An 18,224-nucleotide genomic window follows, 5' to 3' on the forward strand; every position below is an offset into this window, starting at 1 on the left:
CCACGTTTCATTTGCATACTGAAGCAAATCAATACAATATATATAAATAAAGAAAACATTCAATTAATATTTTGTTGAGATACCAGTGACTGAAATAAAAGGTTAATTTTTCTATCTGTTTTTGCTTAACTGCATTATTCAAACAAAGACCCAGCTTGCATCAGGCACTCAACAAGCTCATTATGCTGACATTTTCCCAAAAGTGCTGTAAGCCTACAAAAACATTAAGAAGAGGTCATCAGACATTGTTAATGTGTGTAATGTCCCCTTGCATAATTAATGTTGTCCTCCATGGCTATTGTGCAGCGTGCGATTTAGGATACTACATTAACTGGTATATCATATTTGAACAGAGTAACACACTAGTTTTTAATGCAATGATGTTTTTTCAATATTTCGTCAATACAATGTGGGAATGGGGGGGGGGGGGGGGGTGATGCCGTGGTTAGTTTGCTACACTGTGAACTTCACAATCTGAGTTCAATTCCTGACCATGGCTAACATAAGTGGCATGTTATACTGGTAGGAACGAAGTGGACCAGACCACCAATAGATTAATGTGTCCGTCCGTCCGTCCGACTGTCCGTCCGTCCGTCCATACGTGTATCAACATCGCCCCCTACTGCAAACACTTGGCATGACCCTGTCCGACAAGATGGCTGCCCGCTCCCCCTGCGATCTGTGAATTAAACAAGATGGCCGTCGCTTCCGGCGCATCACGGCAAAACTTTAAACTTCGCTTCAAAATTACTTTACTGAAACGCAGCACGTTTTTTTAACACAGAGACAAGAAACATTTATTAACACAGAGACGAGATACATTTAATCGCCTTATTTGTGCACGAAAAGCACGGCGCGAGGCCTAGTGCGGCAGGCTTCGCGAGGCCTAGTGCGGCAGGCTTATTAACACAGAGATGAAACGCAGCACGTTTATTAGAAAAAAAAATACTTTACTGAAACGCAGCACGTTTTTTTAACACAGAGACAAGAAACATTTATTAACACAGAGACGAGATACATTTAATCGCCTTATTTGTGCACGAAAAGCACGGCGCGAGGCCTAGTGCGGCAGGCTTTGCGAGGCCTAGTGCGGCAGGCTTCGCGAGGCCTAGTGCAGAAGGTGGTGGTGGGGGGGGTGGTGGTGGGGGGCTGGTGGGAGGGGTGGTGTTGAGGGTGGTGTTGGGGGGTCTTTAAATCTCACAGCGTTTCTTGTCAAAACAAACACTTTTAATTAACGTTACACTAGAATACAGTATTTTTTTCTTTAACTCCTCTATACCCGGTCGATATCCCTGTACCGGTACTAAGTACTATTCATACCAGCCCACCCCGCAGGGTCCTGTTACGTGAACCAGTCCTGGGTCACACCCTTATTATCAACCTGCATTGACCAGCATGGCAAGTATGCTGAAAACAATCCTCATAATGACACAGATTGAGGTGGTCTTCATCCAGCAGTGGATTGACAGTGCTTTCAAATTATTTCACAATGTGGTGAACGCCCATTAGCTTTGCTTTTGGTTAAGCTCTGCTTTGAACCATCGTTAAATTTGTAAGAAATATTTCCTGTAAAATTCCAAATATATGTCCTAGTTTTTAAACATTACAATACTTTTACACAATAGCCTTACCTTGTTCCTTTCAATTACCTCCTCTATTTCCGCAGCTGCAAGTGAAAAAAAAAATGAATACACTGGATCAAATTATCATTTTGGCAATGTATTATACATTTTTGTATGAAAACATTATGAAGATTCGAATACAGTCTCTTTGTGAACTCAATTTCGTTTTTCATTTACTATTTTATAAAAATGGTAGTTCCAGATGGAATGTAGGAAAACAACTATCAATCAACCAATTTATTGCTTCGAATGGTTTTCACGGTAGACAATTTCATTTGAAATTTACAAACAGCACCTATACATACCAAGAATATGATAACATATTATTTAAACAAATGTATTTAAAATGTAAGATTCCGGTCAAGGTGACTTTAATCAATAAGTTATTATCGTGTAAATTATATTTTGAACACGTTTCAATGTAAGCAACACTTGCATTGTAGAAACTCTAATTTCGATGACTGTCACATTTTCAACTAACGATTCTAGAAAGTGCAAATTGAATTGCATACGTGAGTGCAACATTCTACGCACCATGCGAGCTCATCCGCGTGGCGGACTGCACAAGCGTGAGCATCGTAGGGTTCCCAGAGCGACAGGCGTAGTGCAGGGCGCTGTGCCCTACCGAGTCCACGGCCATTGGCTCGGCTCCATGTTTCAGCAGCAACTCCACTGTGGCCAGGTGGCCTCCCTCACAGGCCAGCATGAGCACCGTTCTACGAGCCGCAAGGTCAGGACCACAAAACAATCGGCCGAATTCTCCGCGATAGATAGAATCACATCTGCTGCACACAATGTAACATAACGATCGTGTTTCATTTCACGTGTGCGGATATTAAAAACTGGCATGCGTTTGCTTACGTGAAAGTGTGCCAAAAGGTCCTGTCAAAAAATTCTTTATTGCACACAATTACTCACGTATTACAATGTTCTCCCGTGCAGATGATGATGACATTTGACTTCGATAGTGTTCTGGCATATATGCACAATGCTTCGGCAAAGCATACGATAAACTTTGTAGCTGATTGAAAATTGCCAATGGTAATTGAAACTCATTATATTGTGACAGAAACACACACTATACCTTTTTCTGAATGCAAAATGATAACAGCAACTAACATTGCATTACAATGACATGCACAGAATCACGGGACAGGTTTGACATTCATCCCATGCGAATATAATATCTGAAGTAATGATGAGTACATTTTATATTTTGTTAATTTGGCAAGGTGTATGCAAGACTTAACTTAGGTGAAACGTTTTAAACACCCTCATGCATTGTTAAATTAAATTAGCTACATGGGATTTGTGAAAGTGTTTACAATCTAAAACATGTTAATGTGTTGATAATGTACTTGAATGCATTGTACCATGTCTGGGCCTAATATATGTAGCCAAATTTTCATTGTACGAAGCGCCATCATAAACAAAATAAAACGTTTAGATCAATGGTTGTACCAAAGTTGCTCTGCTAATGTGAAAATGTCCCATTTTTTTATCAAACGTGTTATATAAACTCATTTTCTAAAGCTTATATTATAAAAAATAACTCATGCATTTGGACAAACAGATTCAGACTAAATCAAGCCTTTTAAAATACAGATTAGTTAGAGAAAATCTTGACACCATGGTTAATCTATAGCAACCAAGGCCAAAAGATTGTAAGTCCATACGAAAAATAGTGTACGGCCTATATGTAGAATGTTTTTTTAGATTTTCAGACTTGGGTCATTTTGATTGTGTACTATTGCAAAATGTATTTGCGCTAACAATACTGATGTCACCTGATGCCATGTGACACCACTTTGTGGTGGGAAAAGCTTAGAAGCTATGTCATATTTGTGTTGTTTCTTCAGGTTATTTAAACAAATAAAACCTTCAGATTATCCGAAATTTCATATCGACGCATGATTGTTGAATTTTTAAGATTAATATTCTTAGGTTTTTTCGGTAAAGTCACGTAGGTAAAACATCAAAATTAATAAAAAATAAAATAAAATAAAGATCACGACGTTTCGGAGGCAACACAAGTCTCCGTCATCAGGTGGAACCGTCACAGCCAGATTAGCTGCATCAAGTGAGGCAATGATTCAAGATGTAATCCCTTAAAAGCGAGTTGAGGGGGGAGGAGAGGGGGGGAGCTCATCAGAATGTGGTAGCCAATGAATGGAACGTATCGGGAGGGAGGGGGGCGAGGCCAAAAGGGTGGGCGACATCACTTGATGCAGCTAATCTGGCTGTGACGGTCCCACCTGATGACGGAGACTTGTGTTGCCTCCGAAACGTCGTGATCTTTATTTTATTTTTTATTAATTTTGATGTTTTACCTACGTGACTTTACCGAAAAAACCTAAGAATATGAATCCTTGCAGTCACGAAAGCTTCAAATCTAGAATTTTAAGATTAACCCAAAAATTGGGAGCACATCACGAACGCATACATTTACATTATGCGTTCACAAAAATGTAACTATAGCTTATGACATTATGCCCCAAAATAAAGTCCCTTGCACCATAAACTCCATTATTTACGAACCTGTCAATAAATAAATTAGCACTGAAGTTAAATGGGTCACCATTGAATGTTTGGATGCCACATTAACATTCATGTCAGTAAAGTCAATGCTTGAATATTTAGTGTGTGCAGTTCTATATTGAACGGTAAGTGTGCATTGAAGGTCAAGAGCAGACAACATTTGGCTGGATGCCACAAGTACCACAGTGTGGCCGTGGTCTGGGCGAGAAAGCTTACTTGAGTTCCTTATTGAATGCATTTACATCTGCTCCTCGCTCCAGTAGATGCTTGCAAACTTCAACTCGTCCCAATCTACCGGCCAATGCTAACGCAGTATGACCTTCCTGAAGGCATGCCAGGTGGTCAAACGCATATTTGAGATAAAGGTTATGAATACAATCCCACAGACACAGGTACCAATGTTCACACTTTGTTTTCAGTCCAGAACATTTTCTGTCCACTTATTGAGTAATAAGAGATATGTTGGTTATTTATCCATTTATTACGTTAACAAAAATGGTATACATAATATAAAAAATACAAATTGCAGCAATGTAAAAAAAAAAATTTTTTAGTAACATGTAGTTAATATGTGTTCACAACAATACATTTTAAATAAATATTAAATGAAAAGAAAAATACAATGAGGGTATATGTGGTCTTTCAAGTCACTGACCAAGTCTCTGGCATCCACAAAGGCCTTTTGATCACAGAGAAACTGGACACATGGTATAATGCCAGAAATCGCTACGGAGACAAAACAAAAATGACACAAGCGATTCCCAAATGTGTTTTAGGATGAAATAAAGCTCTTAAAAGCTTCATACAATGTACATCAAACACCTTCTTGGTTCTTTCGGTAAAGTCACGTAGAATGGAAATAATAAAATAATATAAATAAAACATAATAAAATAATTCTCACGACGTTTCGGCCACAACGCAAGCAGCCATCCTCAGGTGGAGAGCAGGTCTGATAGACCTGCAGTCACGAAAGCTTTTATTATTTTATTATTTCCATTCTACGTGACTTTACCGAAAGAACCAAGAAGATGAATCCCTGCAGTCACGAAAGCTTTAAATCGAAATACATCAAACACATTACTTAAATATCTATTTTTGTTTCATTTTTATCAGGTAAGGCCCATTGAGCTATATAGCTCTTTTCAGAAGTGGCCTGGCTACAAATAATAGCTCAACGAATGTTAGATTATAAATGTGGAGGGAACCCAGTGAAAAATCTAAGCAACCACCAGGAAAATATGTATACCAGGTGAGGGAGATAGCATCTCGCCACGGTGACACCCAATTTGGTGTATGTAAACTGGCAGGGGGATACTTAACAAAAAAATAAAGGTTATGAATTTTTTAAACTGAGACAAAGTAATGTTGACAAAGCCCAGATGAGGCTGAATGGGCAGAAATCAAAAGATCCCAAACCACACCAATCCTGAGCTGCGATTAGTTGGGAATTGTGCTTTCTGTCTAAAGCTGAACACCTGTGCTTAAGACTGCTTTTGTAAATCTGGTTTATAATTGATCTACTGCTCGCGAATGTAAGTGCCGTGCAGTATTTTTTTGGGTTGAAATATATAAAGAAAAAAACGAAGACGACATAGCAAGCACAAAGCTGCCTGATAAAGCACAGCTCAATATACGCACCATGGAGGTGTAAAATAGATAAATCACTCTCACCTGCATGGTGCAGAGCTGTCAAACCACTCGGATCCACGGCCTCCACGGGATACTTGTGCTAATTAAAAAAAAAAGTCAAAACAAATTAAAAATACATGCACTCTCAGCATGATATTGTAAAATGATAGATGCAGGGTTTGATAAGAAAAAAGTAGTTTGAAAATGTGCTTAATTCATCAGAATGATCTCTCAACAAAAACATTACAGTGCTAATGCAGTCATTCATGCTCTCACAAACCAAGAATTTAAGATGGTACAGCTTTCCTAGAATTGCATGAAGAAAGTAATAACATGCTTAAAAAGGGAGTCAGATGAGGAGATATGCTCTCACCAAGGCTAATTACATTAACATAAAACATAAAAAAATTACACTGGTGAAAAAAAGGTGTAAACAAAAATGAAGAAAACATTAACCAAGTCAGATTTGCTGATAACAGTCATTACAACAGCCCAATTAAATTAACTACAGGAAATAATTAGAGAGCTTAAATCAGGATGCAAAGTTAAATATAAATATGTAGTCATGCAAGCCAAACAATTTCACGCACAACACATTTTCTGCACAAAAAGAGAATCACTGTTGGAGGAACACAACTGGAAAACACAAGAGAATGTGTACACCTCGGGTGATAACTGAAGACGGACTGGGATCAACATTCTGAAATAAGAAGGAAAGTGAAAGCAGGTTGGAGTAATCTCCATGTATCTAAAAGCCAAAATTGTGAGTATGTGTGTCTGTTCAAAATGTTTAGCGTACTTCAACAAACTGGAAATTTGCCATGTGGGTACTTTCCAGACTGTACACCATGCAAAAATTATAAAAATATAAAAAAAATTGGGGGGGGGGGGGGGGGGGGCTCAATAATGCCTATATTTTTTGCACGGCAAGTGATCTGTGACGTCAAATATCACGTGACCCGCGCATGTGGCAGCGTAACGCGTTGTAGTGTAGTGGTTAGCGCGCCGCGCTACGAACCCGGCGACCCGAGTTCGATTCCCGCTCACAACAACGACAACAACAACGACAACAACAGACAAAGTGAGTTAATAAAAAAGCGTGTAAAAACACACTCATCAGTGAGCAAACAAATCAGAAACATCGAGTGACCGTAAAAAAATAATTAAGTGGGTTCGGAACGCTGAGTCGAGTTCCATGTGTACTCTCCTTAGTTTTATTTTCTGGGCAGCATCGGCTCACTTTTCTAAGGGAGCTAACCACCTTAGCTGGGCCACCTTCTGAACCAATTAGTACCATAAACGGGGACGACAAAGAATCAGGATACACTTTTGAATGGGTTAGCCCCACAATATTTGCAAGAACTGATCCATTTATAATCTCTTAAGAGGTCCCTGAGATGTTCAGACAACCTTCTTCTAATTACTTTGAGGTCAAGACCTGGAGTGGTTGGGATTTTGCCAGCACGGCTCCCAGAACATAAAATGCTTTGCCTTTGGTAATTAGATAGTCATTATATGTATTTAGATATGTATTGTAAGCCCATCTCTTCAAATTGACCTTTACCCTGTAGATCTGACTGTTTCCCCTGGTTCTGTTTTTATTACCTGCTTTTCATACATGGCACGTTGGGAACTACAAATGAAATGCGCCTTAATTTGTTTTATTATTATTCTCTCGGGCATCCTGCCATTAGGTCCACATGAAAGCCATGTTTTTGCTTACAAAAAAAACTGAGAACACGTTTAAATATTCTAAGTTGATGTTGTTGTATAAGCAAACTGAGGCATACTTTAATTTTTTTACAATTATTTTACAAAAATTACAACTGATTCCCTGTGGCCATGGAGGGAAGGGAGGGGGGGGTGAGGGGAGATGGAGGCCCTGATTGATATTTACAATGGAAACGCACCATTCACAAACAACGTGGGCATTCACATTATTACGCTTTGTCTTAATAAGCACTTTCACCCGTTTCGCAATACCTTGTGAAGATATGTGTAAAATACACAATTTCAAAACATGTTTTACAAGCATTATTTGCATCACCATTTCCATTCTGAAAGTGTATCCCAAGCAGCGGTTATTACCTGTATAAGCTTGCGGACACACTGTGTATGACCGTACTTGGCAGCCAGGTGAAGGACGCTTAATCCTAAATGTTAAATAAAAAAGGGCACAGAACTTGCACGCGGTTCCAACACTTCATAATAACGGTTTTTGGGTTAGATCGCGTAAGTATAAATATGTCGTAACCCTCCACCATCCGACACAGCCAATGAGTAAGGGATTTGTCACGTAAACAAAATGCCAATAGTTACATCAGTCCACCGGTGTGTTGGAGAGTAAATGTTGTGGATTTAATTTCCAACACACCGGTGGGCTGAAGTAGAAGTACTAATTGGCTGTGTCGGGTGGTGGAGGGTTACGACATATTTATACCTACGAGTTCTAACCCAAAAACCTTTATTATGAATATTGGTCGCGAAAGCTTACGTGTTAAACTGGGTTGCAACACTCCTCATTAAGCACAATGTTTTTTGTGTCATGGCTTATATTTTTAAATGTTTTTTTCAATTTTCATCAGCATCATGTAATTGAGAAAAAAAAGTTTTAAAACACTGGCATAACTCCATATTCCTGGTCGAAGCAATCATAAATGAAAATTACAGTCACTGTGGCAACTGAAGATGTTCTTACCAGATGGATCGAGTAAGCCAACATCAGCTCCATGGCACAGCATGACGTCTAAGCAATCAGAGCTGCCTCTTGTGACAGCCAGGTGCAGCCTGGTGACATGAAAAGCAGATTATAAGCCACGACGCTTGTGCCAGGCTAGGTGCACGTTGAGGCCACGTGAAGTGTCGAACGCCTGCTGGCAGGCGGCAGAGGTGTGGACTCGAGTCATGTGACTTGGACTCGAGTCAGACTCGAGTCATGAATTTGATGACTTCAGACTCGACTTGGACTTGCATAACAATGACTTTGTCCCACCTCTGAGGTGTGGACTCGAGTCATGTGACTTGGACTCGAGTCAGACTCGAGTCATGAATTTGATGACTTCAGACTCGACTTGGACTTGCATAACAATGACTTTGTCCCACCTCTGGCAGGCGGTCACGGGGCAGAACCAGGTGCCACTTGTCGACTGACTGAGATGAGTGGCTGATGCACCACCTGTACCCCATATTGTGCCAACTTGCTGTGTCGGTCTTATCGTGACGCGTTGGATTCAAAAGAACACAAATTGTCCATGAAAATGAAAAAGTAAAGAACACTAATGAAGATGTTAGAAATCTATACATGCACAATTGTATTAATCTAATTGTTAATTTAAGTAAACAGTTTCACTTGGTCAGTTGGAAATGTTATTTACTAAAAACAGATGCAGCATTATACTACAGTATATAGGCATGCTCAGAGGATGACAAACTCATTCTTCTTGTTTGAGCTACTATGTGTCTCCTTGCCACGGTCAATTAACACAAGCTAATATGGCAAAGTAGTTTCTGTGTTGCCAACGGACACTCATTACTATATTTAAGGCAACAATGTCTGTTTTTACAGTCATTTGGTCAACGGTATTTGAGCAGAAAATGGTTATTCCTACCCACAGTTTATATCTACCATTCCTACCCACCATTCTTATTCATCAATGTTAACATCGCATAATAAACACAACTGTCGTGCCTGATTGGAAGGTGCCGATCCACCAGGTTATCTACAGCATTTACACTCGACATGTTTGTTAAATGTGCTTCTGCGGCCGTCTGGAATGTTACTCCTTCTGATATTAGGAAGCCACTGGAGCGCTGCACTTTAAAATCTAGATTGAAAACTCATTTATACTGGTAGGAACCTCCTGGTTACACCAGCCCACAGCGGATTATTGTGTCCGTCCGTCGTGCAGGGAGGGGCTGAGTGGGGAGGGAGGGGCTGGGTGGGCAGGGGAGGGTGGGGAGGGGCTGGGTGGGGAGGGTGGGGCTGGGTGGCGCGTGGGAGGGGTGGGGCTTGGTGGGGAGGGACTGATCACCCCGTGGTGCCCTTATAAAACTCAACGTTTAACCTACTCACGCCGGCTTGTGCCCGCCCTCACAGTCGGGCATATTTGCGGAATACACCACGCCGCCGTTGACTCTGGCCATTGACCGAGCAACCCAACGTTCCTACCAGCTCTCTCCGCAGGAATGTGTTGTAGAATTGCTTTTTGTGTTTAGTTTGTTGTCCTTCCCCCGCACCTCCGATTAGCACGGTTGTCTACGTATGGTGTGAAAGAGGTTCAACACACATACGTACATGTCCATTTGCTTTCTTTGATATGGAAATGTTTACTTTAGCTTATGGGGCCATACATAATCACTATTATGACGACATCAATGTTAAAACAAAACTTTAACTGTGTAACTGCAACTCTTTTATGGCAAATTGGTGTGCGATTTTAATCAATACGGTATCTGCTTGACCAGTTCATATTACAATTTCACGTGTTATTTTATTTTCTGTCAAACTTGGACCCATACCTTCAACGAAAAGTGTTTGCTTACAATAGATGGCAGTTCACCAGCATTGATTCAAGCAAGCATGACTGCTGATGAGATACTATCTGTCAAAATTGTCGTGGGGCCAATGGGATGTGTAAATTATATTTTTACGTGGAAAGGCATATATGAAGTAGATTTGGCAATGTTAAAATGTTATTTTAACACTGCAATGTTATTTTAACATTGACATGCACCTGCATATGTACTTAAATAATATCCACTATTATATTCCTATTACATTGTAACAATGCAACTTTTTATTGTAACCTAATGGCAGAGTATATAACATCGACCATTTCAAATATAACACTTAATATTACCACAAGCACATTGCCATATTTGTGATTACCATACAGCAGGGCTGTTTAAAATATGTTCAGATCAACTATTTTCACCTTAGTGTCACAAAAATCATCCTGCACTTAATTTGTTCACTGTCTTTTAAAGGTTGTGTTGCTATGAGAACAGCAAGTAATAGACATGCCCTACTTTAAATCAGTGCTGCTAAGGTGCTGTCTCAGCAGAGCGTGCAGCTGATGGATTGTGTACAAAAAAAATTGTACGTGCAGTGACAAATATGGCGAGGAGGCGTTATTTATATTTTTATTAACATTCTCTACAATTACAATTAATATTTTCTGTCACATACTGTACAGTTTTGCTGCGAAGTAGAACCCATTTTTAAAGAATGGGTGCTTGTTTTTAAACACTGAATTTTCACCAGCAATACGTTCAAAGAAGCTTGACTCTGCTGATGAGATTACACTGGTCAACACACTTTTTCTGGCACAATGTATTCCAACGGTTATAAGGTAATTTTGGGGTGCTGATTCCAAATCTGCCATCAGTTTTTGTCTATCACATCAGGTTTTTGAGATATCAAATATTGCATTTTCAATAAAAACTGCAGAAGAAAAATATTGAATAAATCTGGATATCTACATAAAATGATATTATAAACACACTATCCTAAAAATACAGCACCATATTTTAACACTAAAGCAGTCACTGACTCGCAACAACTTGCAATCATAAGTGACATAGTTAATTTCGGGTAAAATCAATAAAAATGAGATGTGATAGAGCAAATCTGAGATCATATTTGGAATCAGCACCCTGAAATTAGTCTAAAACAGCTGCAAAAGTCCAGGCCAGAAAAAAATGCTTTTTTTTTGTTGATCGGTGTTATGAATGTTGAAACCAGTCCAGAGTTGTTATTTATTAACCCAATGCTTGCTAATAAGATTGACTACCAGAAGCTGATGTGGCCGTGGGTTGTGCAAAAAAAAAAACATGTATTTTTTTAAGGGGAGAGACTAATTTGGGGAGGAGGTGTTAGTTATCTTGCCCAAATGACTTGTGACCATTCTCCTCCTGACATAATTTAATCATTGACGAAAATCATATGATAGTGTGATGTGAAAATAATAGGATTTAAGCTGTAATGTTAGTGCCGTGGGCATCAGCCTAGGGGGTTAGAAGTTACTCTTCAAATTCTGAACGAATACATAACTTAGGAGCATGAACAAAGGTACCTTCTCTAACATGAACAAGCGTGTTCAGGCTCAAGGTCAAAGAGACAAGGACTGTGCAATCCATCGAAATGAAAGTCCTTTTACACAATTAATATTATATCCTTTCACTTATTGCAGGAAGATTATTGCAAATTGGATTTTTATATTGCAATAATTACATAATTCGTTTTGTTGGTGAAGTATGGTCAAACAACCCCCGTGACTGGTGGAGTGTGGGAAAGGCTACAGAATAAGATCGACAAAGGGATGAAAGTAATTAATTCATGGAATTCTAACTGCACTTTATATTTCCATAATTCAATTCATAGAATTGTTCTTGGAATTGATTTAGATTTCAAATGAGTGAAGGGTGGATGGGAGGTTGAGGGGTCAGAGCACTGAGCTGGTCGTGCTAAGATCCTGGATTTTAATCAGAGTAGTCGCCAATGATCATTGGTCGGCAACGAAATTACCAAAAAAAGCCATTTTTGTCAAATTCTTAAAAAAAAAAATCAACATTTAAAGAGCCTGAATGCATGTGAATGCGAGACGTTCCTTAATAAATAACGTCACAAAGCAGTCCTTAAAGAGCCGTATGCGGCTCCGGAGATGCAGGTGGCCGACCCCTGCCCATGATTAATATGGGTTCACAAGTGTGGCCAGCTGATCAAGCTCAGCATGGTCATTAAAACCGACACACACAAAAACCGTCACATTCAACTACTTTTTTTTACATTTAATTTGACTAAATTGCTGCTCTAACAGTTAAATATATTCGGTTGACTTCTCAAGCTGCCATGCAGTCGTTTATATATCCTTTTTCTGTGCTGCAGGGTGTATGGGAAAGTGTAGCATCCCCTAGTGTGGATAAAATAAAATAAATTAGAATCTCAGAAGAAGTTTTGTAATATCTCCATCAGTGTGCAACGACGCTTTGATTACATTTTAATGGCTGCATGCAGGAGAGTGCAGTATTTTAGCGTGGCGGGTTTTTCATTAGAACATGGCCATGCACGTAAAAGAATACCAAGATTGCAGGCCTAATAATAAGGCCATCGATCCACATTCACAGTGTTTGCACTGCCTCGACCTTAAACATATTTGGAGGAATGTGAACACATTCGGAGGAATGTGTTCACTGTTGCGCGCTTCCACGAGAGCACAGAGGTTGTGTATTTGGCGGCAAAATGACAAGCATATTGGCGGCATCGGTGCCGTAAGAGGCCACCTCGCTCATTCCGAGCTTGAAATGGCAAGGGAGTGGCGGTTACTGGCTTGTCATCTCTCGCCCGAGACTGACAACCAGACCGTGGATTGGTTGAGTCAAGAATCCCTGGAGCCGAGCAAGTGGTTACTTCTGGTGGTAACCAGGAGGTTCGTGATTCCCCAGATTAAATGGTTCGCATCCAAAAAAATGCAAAAGTTACCGCCAGCACGGAGCTGTGGTCACGGACGTGATGTCCGATTGTTGGACGGGAGGACTAGGTTACTCCTTCCACCCATTCCTACTCATTCCAAAGTCGTTGAAGAAGATTGCTCAGGATGGAATTCAGGCCATCTTAATCGCCCCAGTTGAAAGTTGTTTTGTCTCTAATTAATTAGAACAAGACAAGCATCTACAACATAGATCTTATATAAATCCAAGGTTGATCTAAGCTTTTTATGTCTACAAAGTTAAAGCACAGCGAGTTAACATTCTCTTGTGACATTTTAAAGTACCTTCAAATGACTTTGAACTTTAGAGCTTATTTGTATTTGAGAGATAATTGTGTATCGTGCACTCTCTGTGGAACAGGAAGCCAAAAGCAATCCATCCATCCTGCATACTGCTACAAACCGCATGGGCTGTGTAAATGCTTCGTGTCTGTGTATTTGTACTGTTTTATTAGCTGTCAGCATGGGCCTTTAAAACAAATTAAATCAGTTCAGTGTCACAGACGTTTCATCACTCCAGTTGGGCCAAACAACCAAATGAATGTTTATTTGTTGGAATTATAATTAATATTACGTCTCTTAAACCAACTAGCATAATTTTTTATTTTCTATTTTGTAATAGTTAATTGGTTAACTATAGCTATGAAGTGATTGTGTATACAAAAATTTAAGATGTGGGTTACTTGAGCACTGACAGCAGTTCATCTCACTACTTTTGTTTTCCTTCAGATACTTTTTATAGTCCATTAATTTCCAACAGAAGTTAAATAAAGGAATCATATTATAACACTTGGACCGGTGATGAGCTCGTGATGATCTAGTCACTGGTTGACCTCGATTAAAATGCAAAGAAAATCTGTGACTTTGTGCAATGTAATGCAGAAGCTAGGAAGTGACATCGTCACAACGTGTTCTCTAGAATAGGAGGACAGCATCATTAAAAAGTAAGAGATCATGAATAGCTGCGACCAGCTTATGTTATGGCTCCTCATAGAACAGGAAAGATTCACTAAAGCACTAGTTCTCAACTTGCAGACCTAGGACCGATGGTGTGTGTGGAACTTTATATCTTTTACTGTGCGATCCTACTCGACATCTGTGAAAAAGAGCTTCATAGAGATTTTGATAAAGGTTATGATTCTGGATCCAAAAAGGTTGGGAATCACTTGCACTAAAAGAACCATCCGGTTTTTGTATTATCTCAAATACACTGGACCATACTTATCCATTTGAAAATTCACAAGTGGGGAAATAAAGAGTTTCTTTACTGTGAATGCGGCGAAGTGCAATCCATCACTCGCATCACCAAAAATTAATAAAAACACATGATTACAGCAGGCATACATGGAATCGATCAGGTGACCCCAGGTGGCATCGAATTGCTTTCCAAACTCAACATCCAGTTATAAACTTGATAAATTCGATTTTAAATTCCATATGGAAGACCGAGGGAGGGATGGCTCAGTGAATCGTGGGAGTGCTACATTGAATAACTCACGCAGTCCTCCCCTCTCCATCAGGCCTGGTGGCAGAGATGCCCTTTTTGCTGAGTAGCAGGGCAACCTTCTCAGCATCTCCTTGCTCCACAGCTTGAAGTAGACGATCGCCATACTTGCTCCACTCGCTTGTCTTTAAAGGGTGAGATTTGCAATGGTTAGTGTGCACATCAGATTTATCATACGTACAGCATTACCCCCTAAATGGCGTGATAATTTGCGCGAGCGTAATTAAATGGGTGTTTACACACGTGGTCGATGAACAGATTTGTCCATTTTGTGGGTCATAGTGACCTATAATACAAGTGAATAATGAAAGCACAATTTTTTATTGCACCAAGTAGCTCTTGTGAATGTTGCCTGCAAATGGCAGACATTCATTACTTGAGTGTGTCACAATAATGAGAATTCCACAGAAAATTAAGAACTGCAAATTTGTACAGTACACTAAACAGATTTAACATTTGTATTCAATTTCTACATTGATATAATTAGTATAACAAAATAGGGACCATGAATAGCCATTTATGCTTTTATTGAGGGCAATTAAAATTCTTCAAATTCTTAGAGTAGTGTTATCCTTTTCCCAAGGCTTAATAACAACTCTCAATTGTGCTAAATTGCAGCAGATACATATGTAGCAAACCACTATGATGTGCATCTTAAAAGTCAGTCAAATTATCGAGGAAGTTGACTGTGGCTCAAGTGCTTCACATGAACGAAGTATACACTTTAACATAACAACACCCGCCATTCGCCACTAAGTGGCGGTGACGTCACTACGACGCTTGTGCCAGGCTATGTGCACGTTGAGGCCACGTCAAGCGTCAAACACCCACTGGCAGGCGGTCACGGGGCAGAACCAGGTGCCACGGGTCGACTGACTGAGATGACTGACTGATGCACCACCTGTGCCCCCTACTGTGCCAACTTGCTGTGCTTTAACCACCCGGCGCTCCGCTCATTGTTGTGAGCGACGCTCCTCCCCCCTCCATTGTTGTTGCAGGGCGACTGCCTCCAACTGCCCAGTAGCGTCCTTCACGAGCCTCCTCCACAGAGGCCGATCTTGACACCAATGGTACCAGTCATCGGCAAGTCCACTCAGCTCCACATCCTCCTGTACCACATCACTCCATCTCTTCTCTAGCCCGTGCTGTGCCCGTTTAGCCCCCTTGATCTGGCCGAACCAAAGCTGTTTAGGAATGCGGTGGCTGGATTTGCGGCCTACATGACCCTGCCAACGCAGCCTTGCCTGCCGGAGGAGCTCACCGATGGGACTTTGCCCAGATCTTTCAAGGATTTGTGAGTTCCTCACACAATTCAGCCTGGTTAAACCCAGGCTGGATCGTAGGCAGGCCAGCCTAAATATTTCTAAACAGCGAAGATGTTCCATTAGGGGGGGTCCACGTTTTGCAAGCATAGAGAAGGGAGGAAATGAGAAGACCTGAATCTTCCTCCGGAGCGACAGACCAGGCAGCTTCCACACCGCGTTACGCAACCGATGAAAAGATAATGCAGCTCGACTGATTCGGAGTGAAACGGGAGCCGGTCATGAGCATACTGCCCAAGTATGGGAAACTCTCCACTCTCTCCACAACTGCCAATTGAGAGTTGTGGGGTGGAGTTTCGATAGTACAAAATACCCAGGCAGGTGCTTAGTTTTTGTGGGGCTGATGGTAAGGCCCCAGCTCTTAGTGGCAAGCTCCAGGTTCAGCAGCAGTGCCTCCAACTCCTCTGAGTGAGCAGCAATTACCAGATCATCGGCATACATAACATGGTTGAGCAATAGGGAGCCATCCCTTGACCTCACACGGGCATCGATCAGCCTCCCATTGTATCTGTACCAGATGGAAATTCCTCCCGTAAATTTTAAAAAAGGCTGTTATCCTCTATTCATATTCCCAACAGAACTTTGTGTATTAATTTTAAGGTGTATTTATCAAATGTATTTTCAACATGTACAAAAAACCTCTACAAACGCCCAGCTACATGCACGCTGCAAAATACAGATGCTGCTTCTGGACAAAGACACAAGGACATATGGAAGCAATATATTAAATTAGGTTGGCACTCACATCATCGTGTATGCATGTAGTAATATATCCATATAGGCTTAAAATCCCAAACCTTTTGTGGTACTGTGTAGCTAAAGCATTATGTTTATCAAATTGGGGCAACCACCCACATACAGCATAAATGTATTTTATATGTCATGCAATGTTCTCACACAAAGGACACCCTGTGATTTTGGAACAAATGGCCATGCTGTATGTTTGAAAGTAAGTTGACCAGAGTGACACAGGCTTGCTCTCTCTGTTTCTCCCCAAACTCCGAGTGTGCCAATAATCAGCATCAACTCCTTTCACATACCGCTTACAAGTGTGAGGCAAACATTGTGCACATTGTGGCTGATTTAAATATCCAAAAGTAGGAAAACATTAAGAAAGACTACTGGCGGCACATGCCCGTAATCGGGGCAGTGGTCGCGACACATACGTCTGTAATCCAGCACTGTGGAGGTGAGGGTTTCTGGATAACACAGATGTTGTGAAACTCCCTTCCCGTGGACATCGAGGTGCTATACCCTGGCTCGCCAGAGAGCAGTATATAGCAAGTTAATTAATCCCCATCTGTTTCCACCTGTATGGCGAGGGAGTGTTGCCCCCTTGCGGGCATGGGTTTTATCCGGGTGCTCTGGTTTCCTCCCAAATGTATACAAACATATTAATTAGCTGAAAACATCTAAGCATAAAACCCTACGCAGGACTCTCCTGAAAAAGCACCCTACAAGTCAGTGTGGTTCTCCTGGATAATTAAGTAGGTTCTTAAGTTAATCCAATGCTTTCAATGCACAAATTGATGGATCAGCTATACTCGTGAGTTTTCGAACATGTTTGTGTGTTCAACACCCTCGTGTGCATGGTGATAACACTCTGGGCACTCTGGTTTCCTCCCAGGAGCAAAACACTCCTTCAAAGGAACCGGACAAACATCCAAATACAGGACCCTCCTAAAAGAGCCTTCACAATCAGTGAGGCTCTTCAGGATAACGTCGCAATTTCTGTCATTCGTCTGGTGATTAATGACACTCTAAGAAGATGAATATTGATTGATACAACTTATGTAAAATATTTTGTAAGCATTTTATCTTTTTTTCAACTGAACCTCGTGATATACAGTACTACAAAGGAAACAGCATTAATACAAACTGATGACCATTGCTTTGAAAATAGTAGCGATGGCATTTAGTACATCCAAATGTTCCTTGGATTGATGTGATCCAGACTTGTTGTGTCCCATTATTTACAATGATTCACGAATGAGACTCACATAAATTCCCCTATCTCATTAATTTGGGCAGCGTGGTAGTGCATGCCTGTAATCTAGCACTTGGAAAAGATGGCGGATCGCAAGTAAAAATATGTGCAGCTCCCAATCCAGCTGTGCCTCA

At 40.6% G+C, this 18,224-nt stretch overlaps 1 protein-coding gene across 5 annotated transcripts in view; it reads right to left on the reverse strand.

Moving 5' to 3' along the window:
* LOC133343766 (ankycorbin-like) overlaps nucleotides 1–18,224 on the reverse strand; it is a 49,313-nt gene that overhangs the window by 16,554 nt on the left and 14,535 nt on the right. For all 5 annotated transcript variants that reach the window (XM_061553580.1, XM_061553581.1, XM_061553579.1 and 2 more), the window contains exons 3-10: nucleotides 14,776–14,906; nucleotides 8,489–8,577; nucleotides 7,879–7,943; nucleotides 5,833–5,890; nucleotides 4,816–4,886; nucleotides 4,377–4,483; nucleotides 2,157–2,338; nucleotides 1,632–1,666 (exon numbers count right to left, since the gene is read on the reverse strand). In XM_061553580.1, coding sequence (XP_061409564.1) covers nucleotides 1,632–1,666; nucleotides 2,157–2,338; nucleotides 4,377–4,483; nucleotides 4,816–4,886; nucleotides 5,833–5,890; nucleotides 7,879–7,943; nucleotides 8,489–8,577; nucleotides 14,776–14,906 — 738 coding nt within the window. The remainder of the gene's footprint in view (nucleotides 1–1,631; nucleotides 1,667–2,156; nucleotides 2,339–4,376; nucleotides 4,484–4,815; nucleotides 4,887–5,832; nucleotides 5,891–7,878; nucleotides 7,944–8,488; nucleotides 8,578–14,775; nucleotides 14,907–18,224) is intronic.

Source organism: Lethenteron reissneri, chromosome 18 (assembly GCF_015708825.2).
Source record: "Lethenteron reissneri isolate LAM-NWPU_2019-01 chromosome 18, ASM1570882v1, whole genome shotgun sequence".
In the NCBI taxonomy this organism is placed as follows: domain Eukaryota; kingdom Metazoa; phylum Chordata; class Hyperoartia; order Petromyzontiformes; family Petromyzontidae; genus Lethenteron; species Lethenteron reissneri.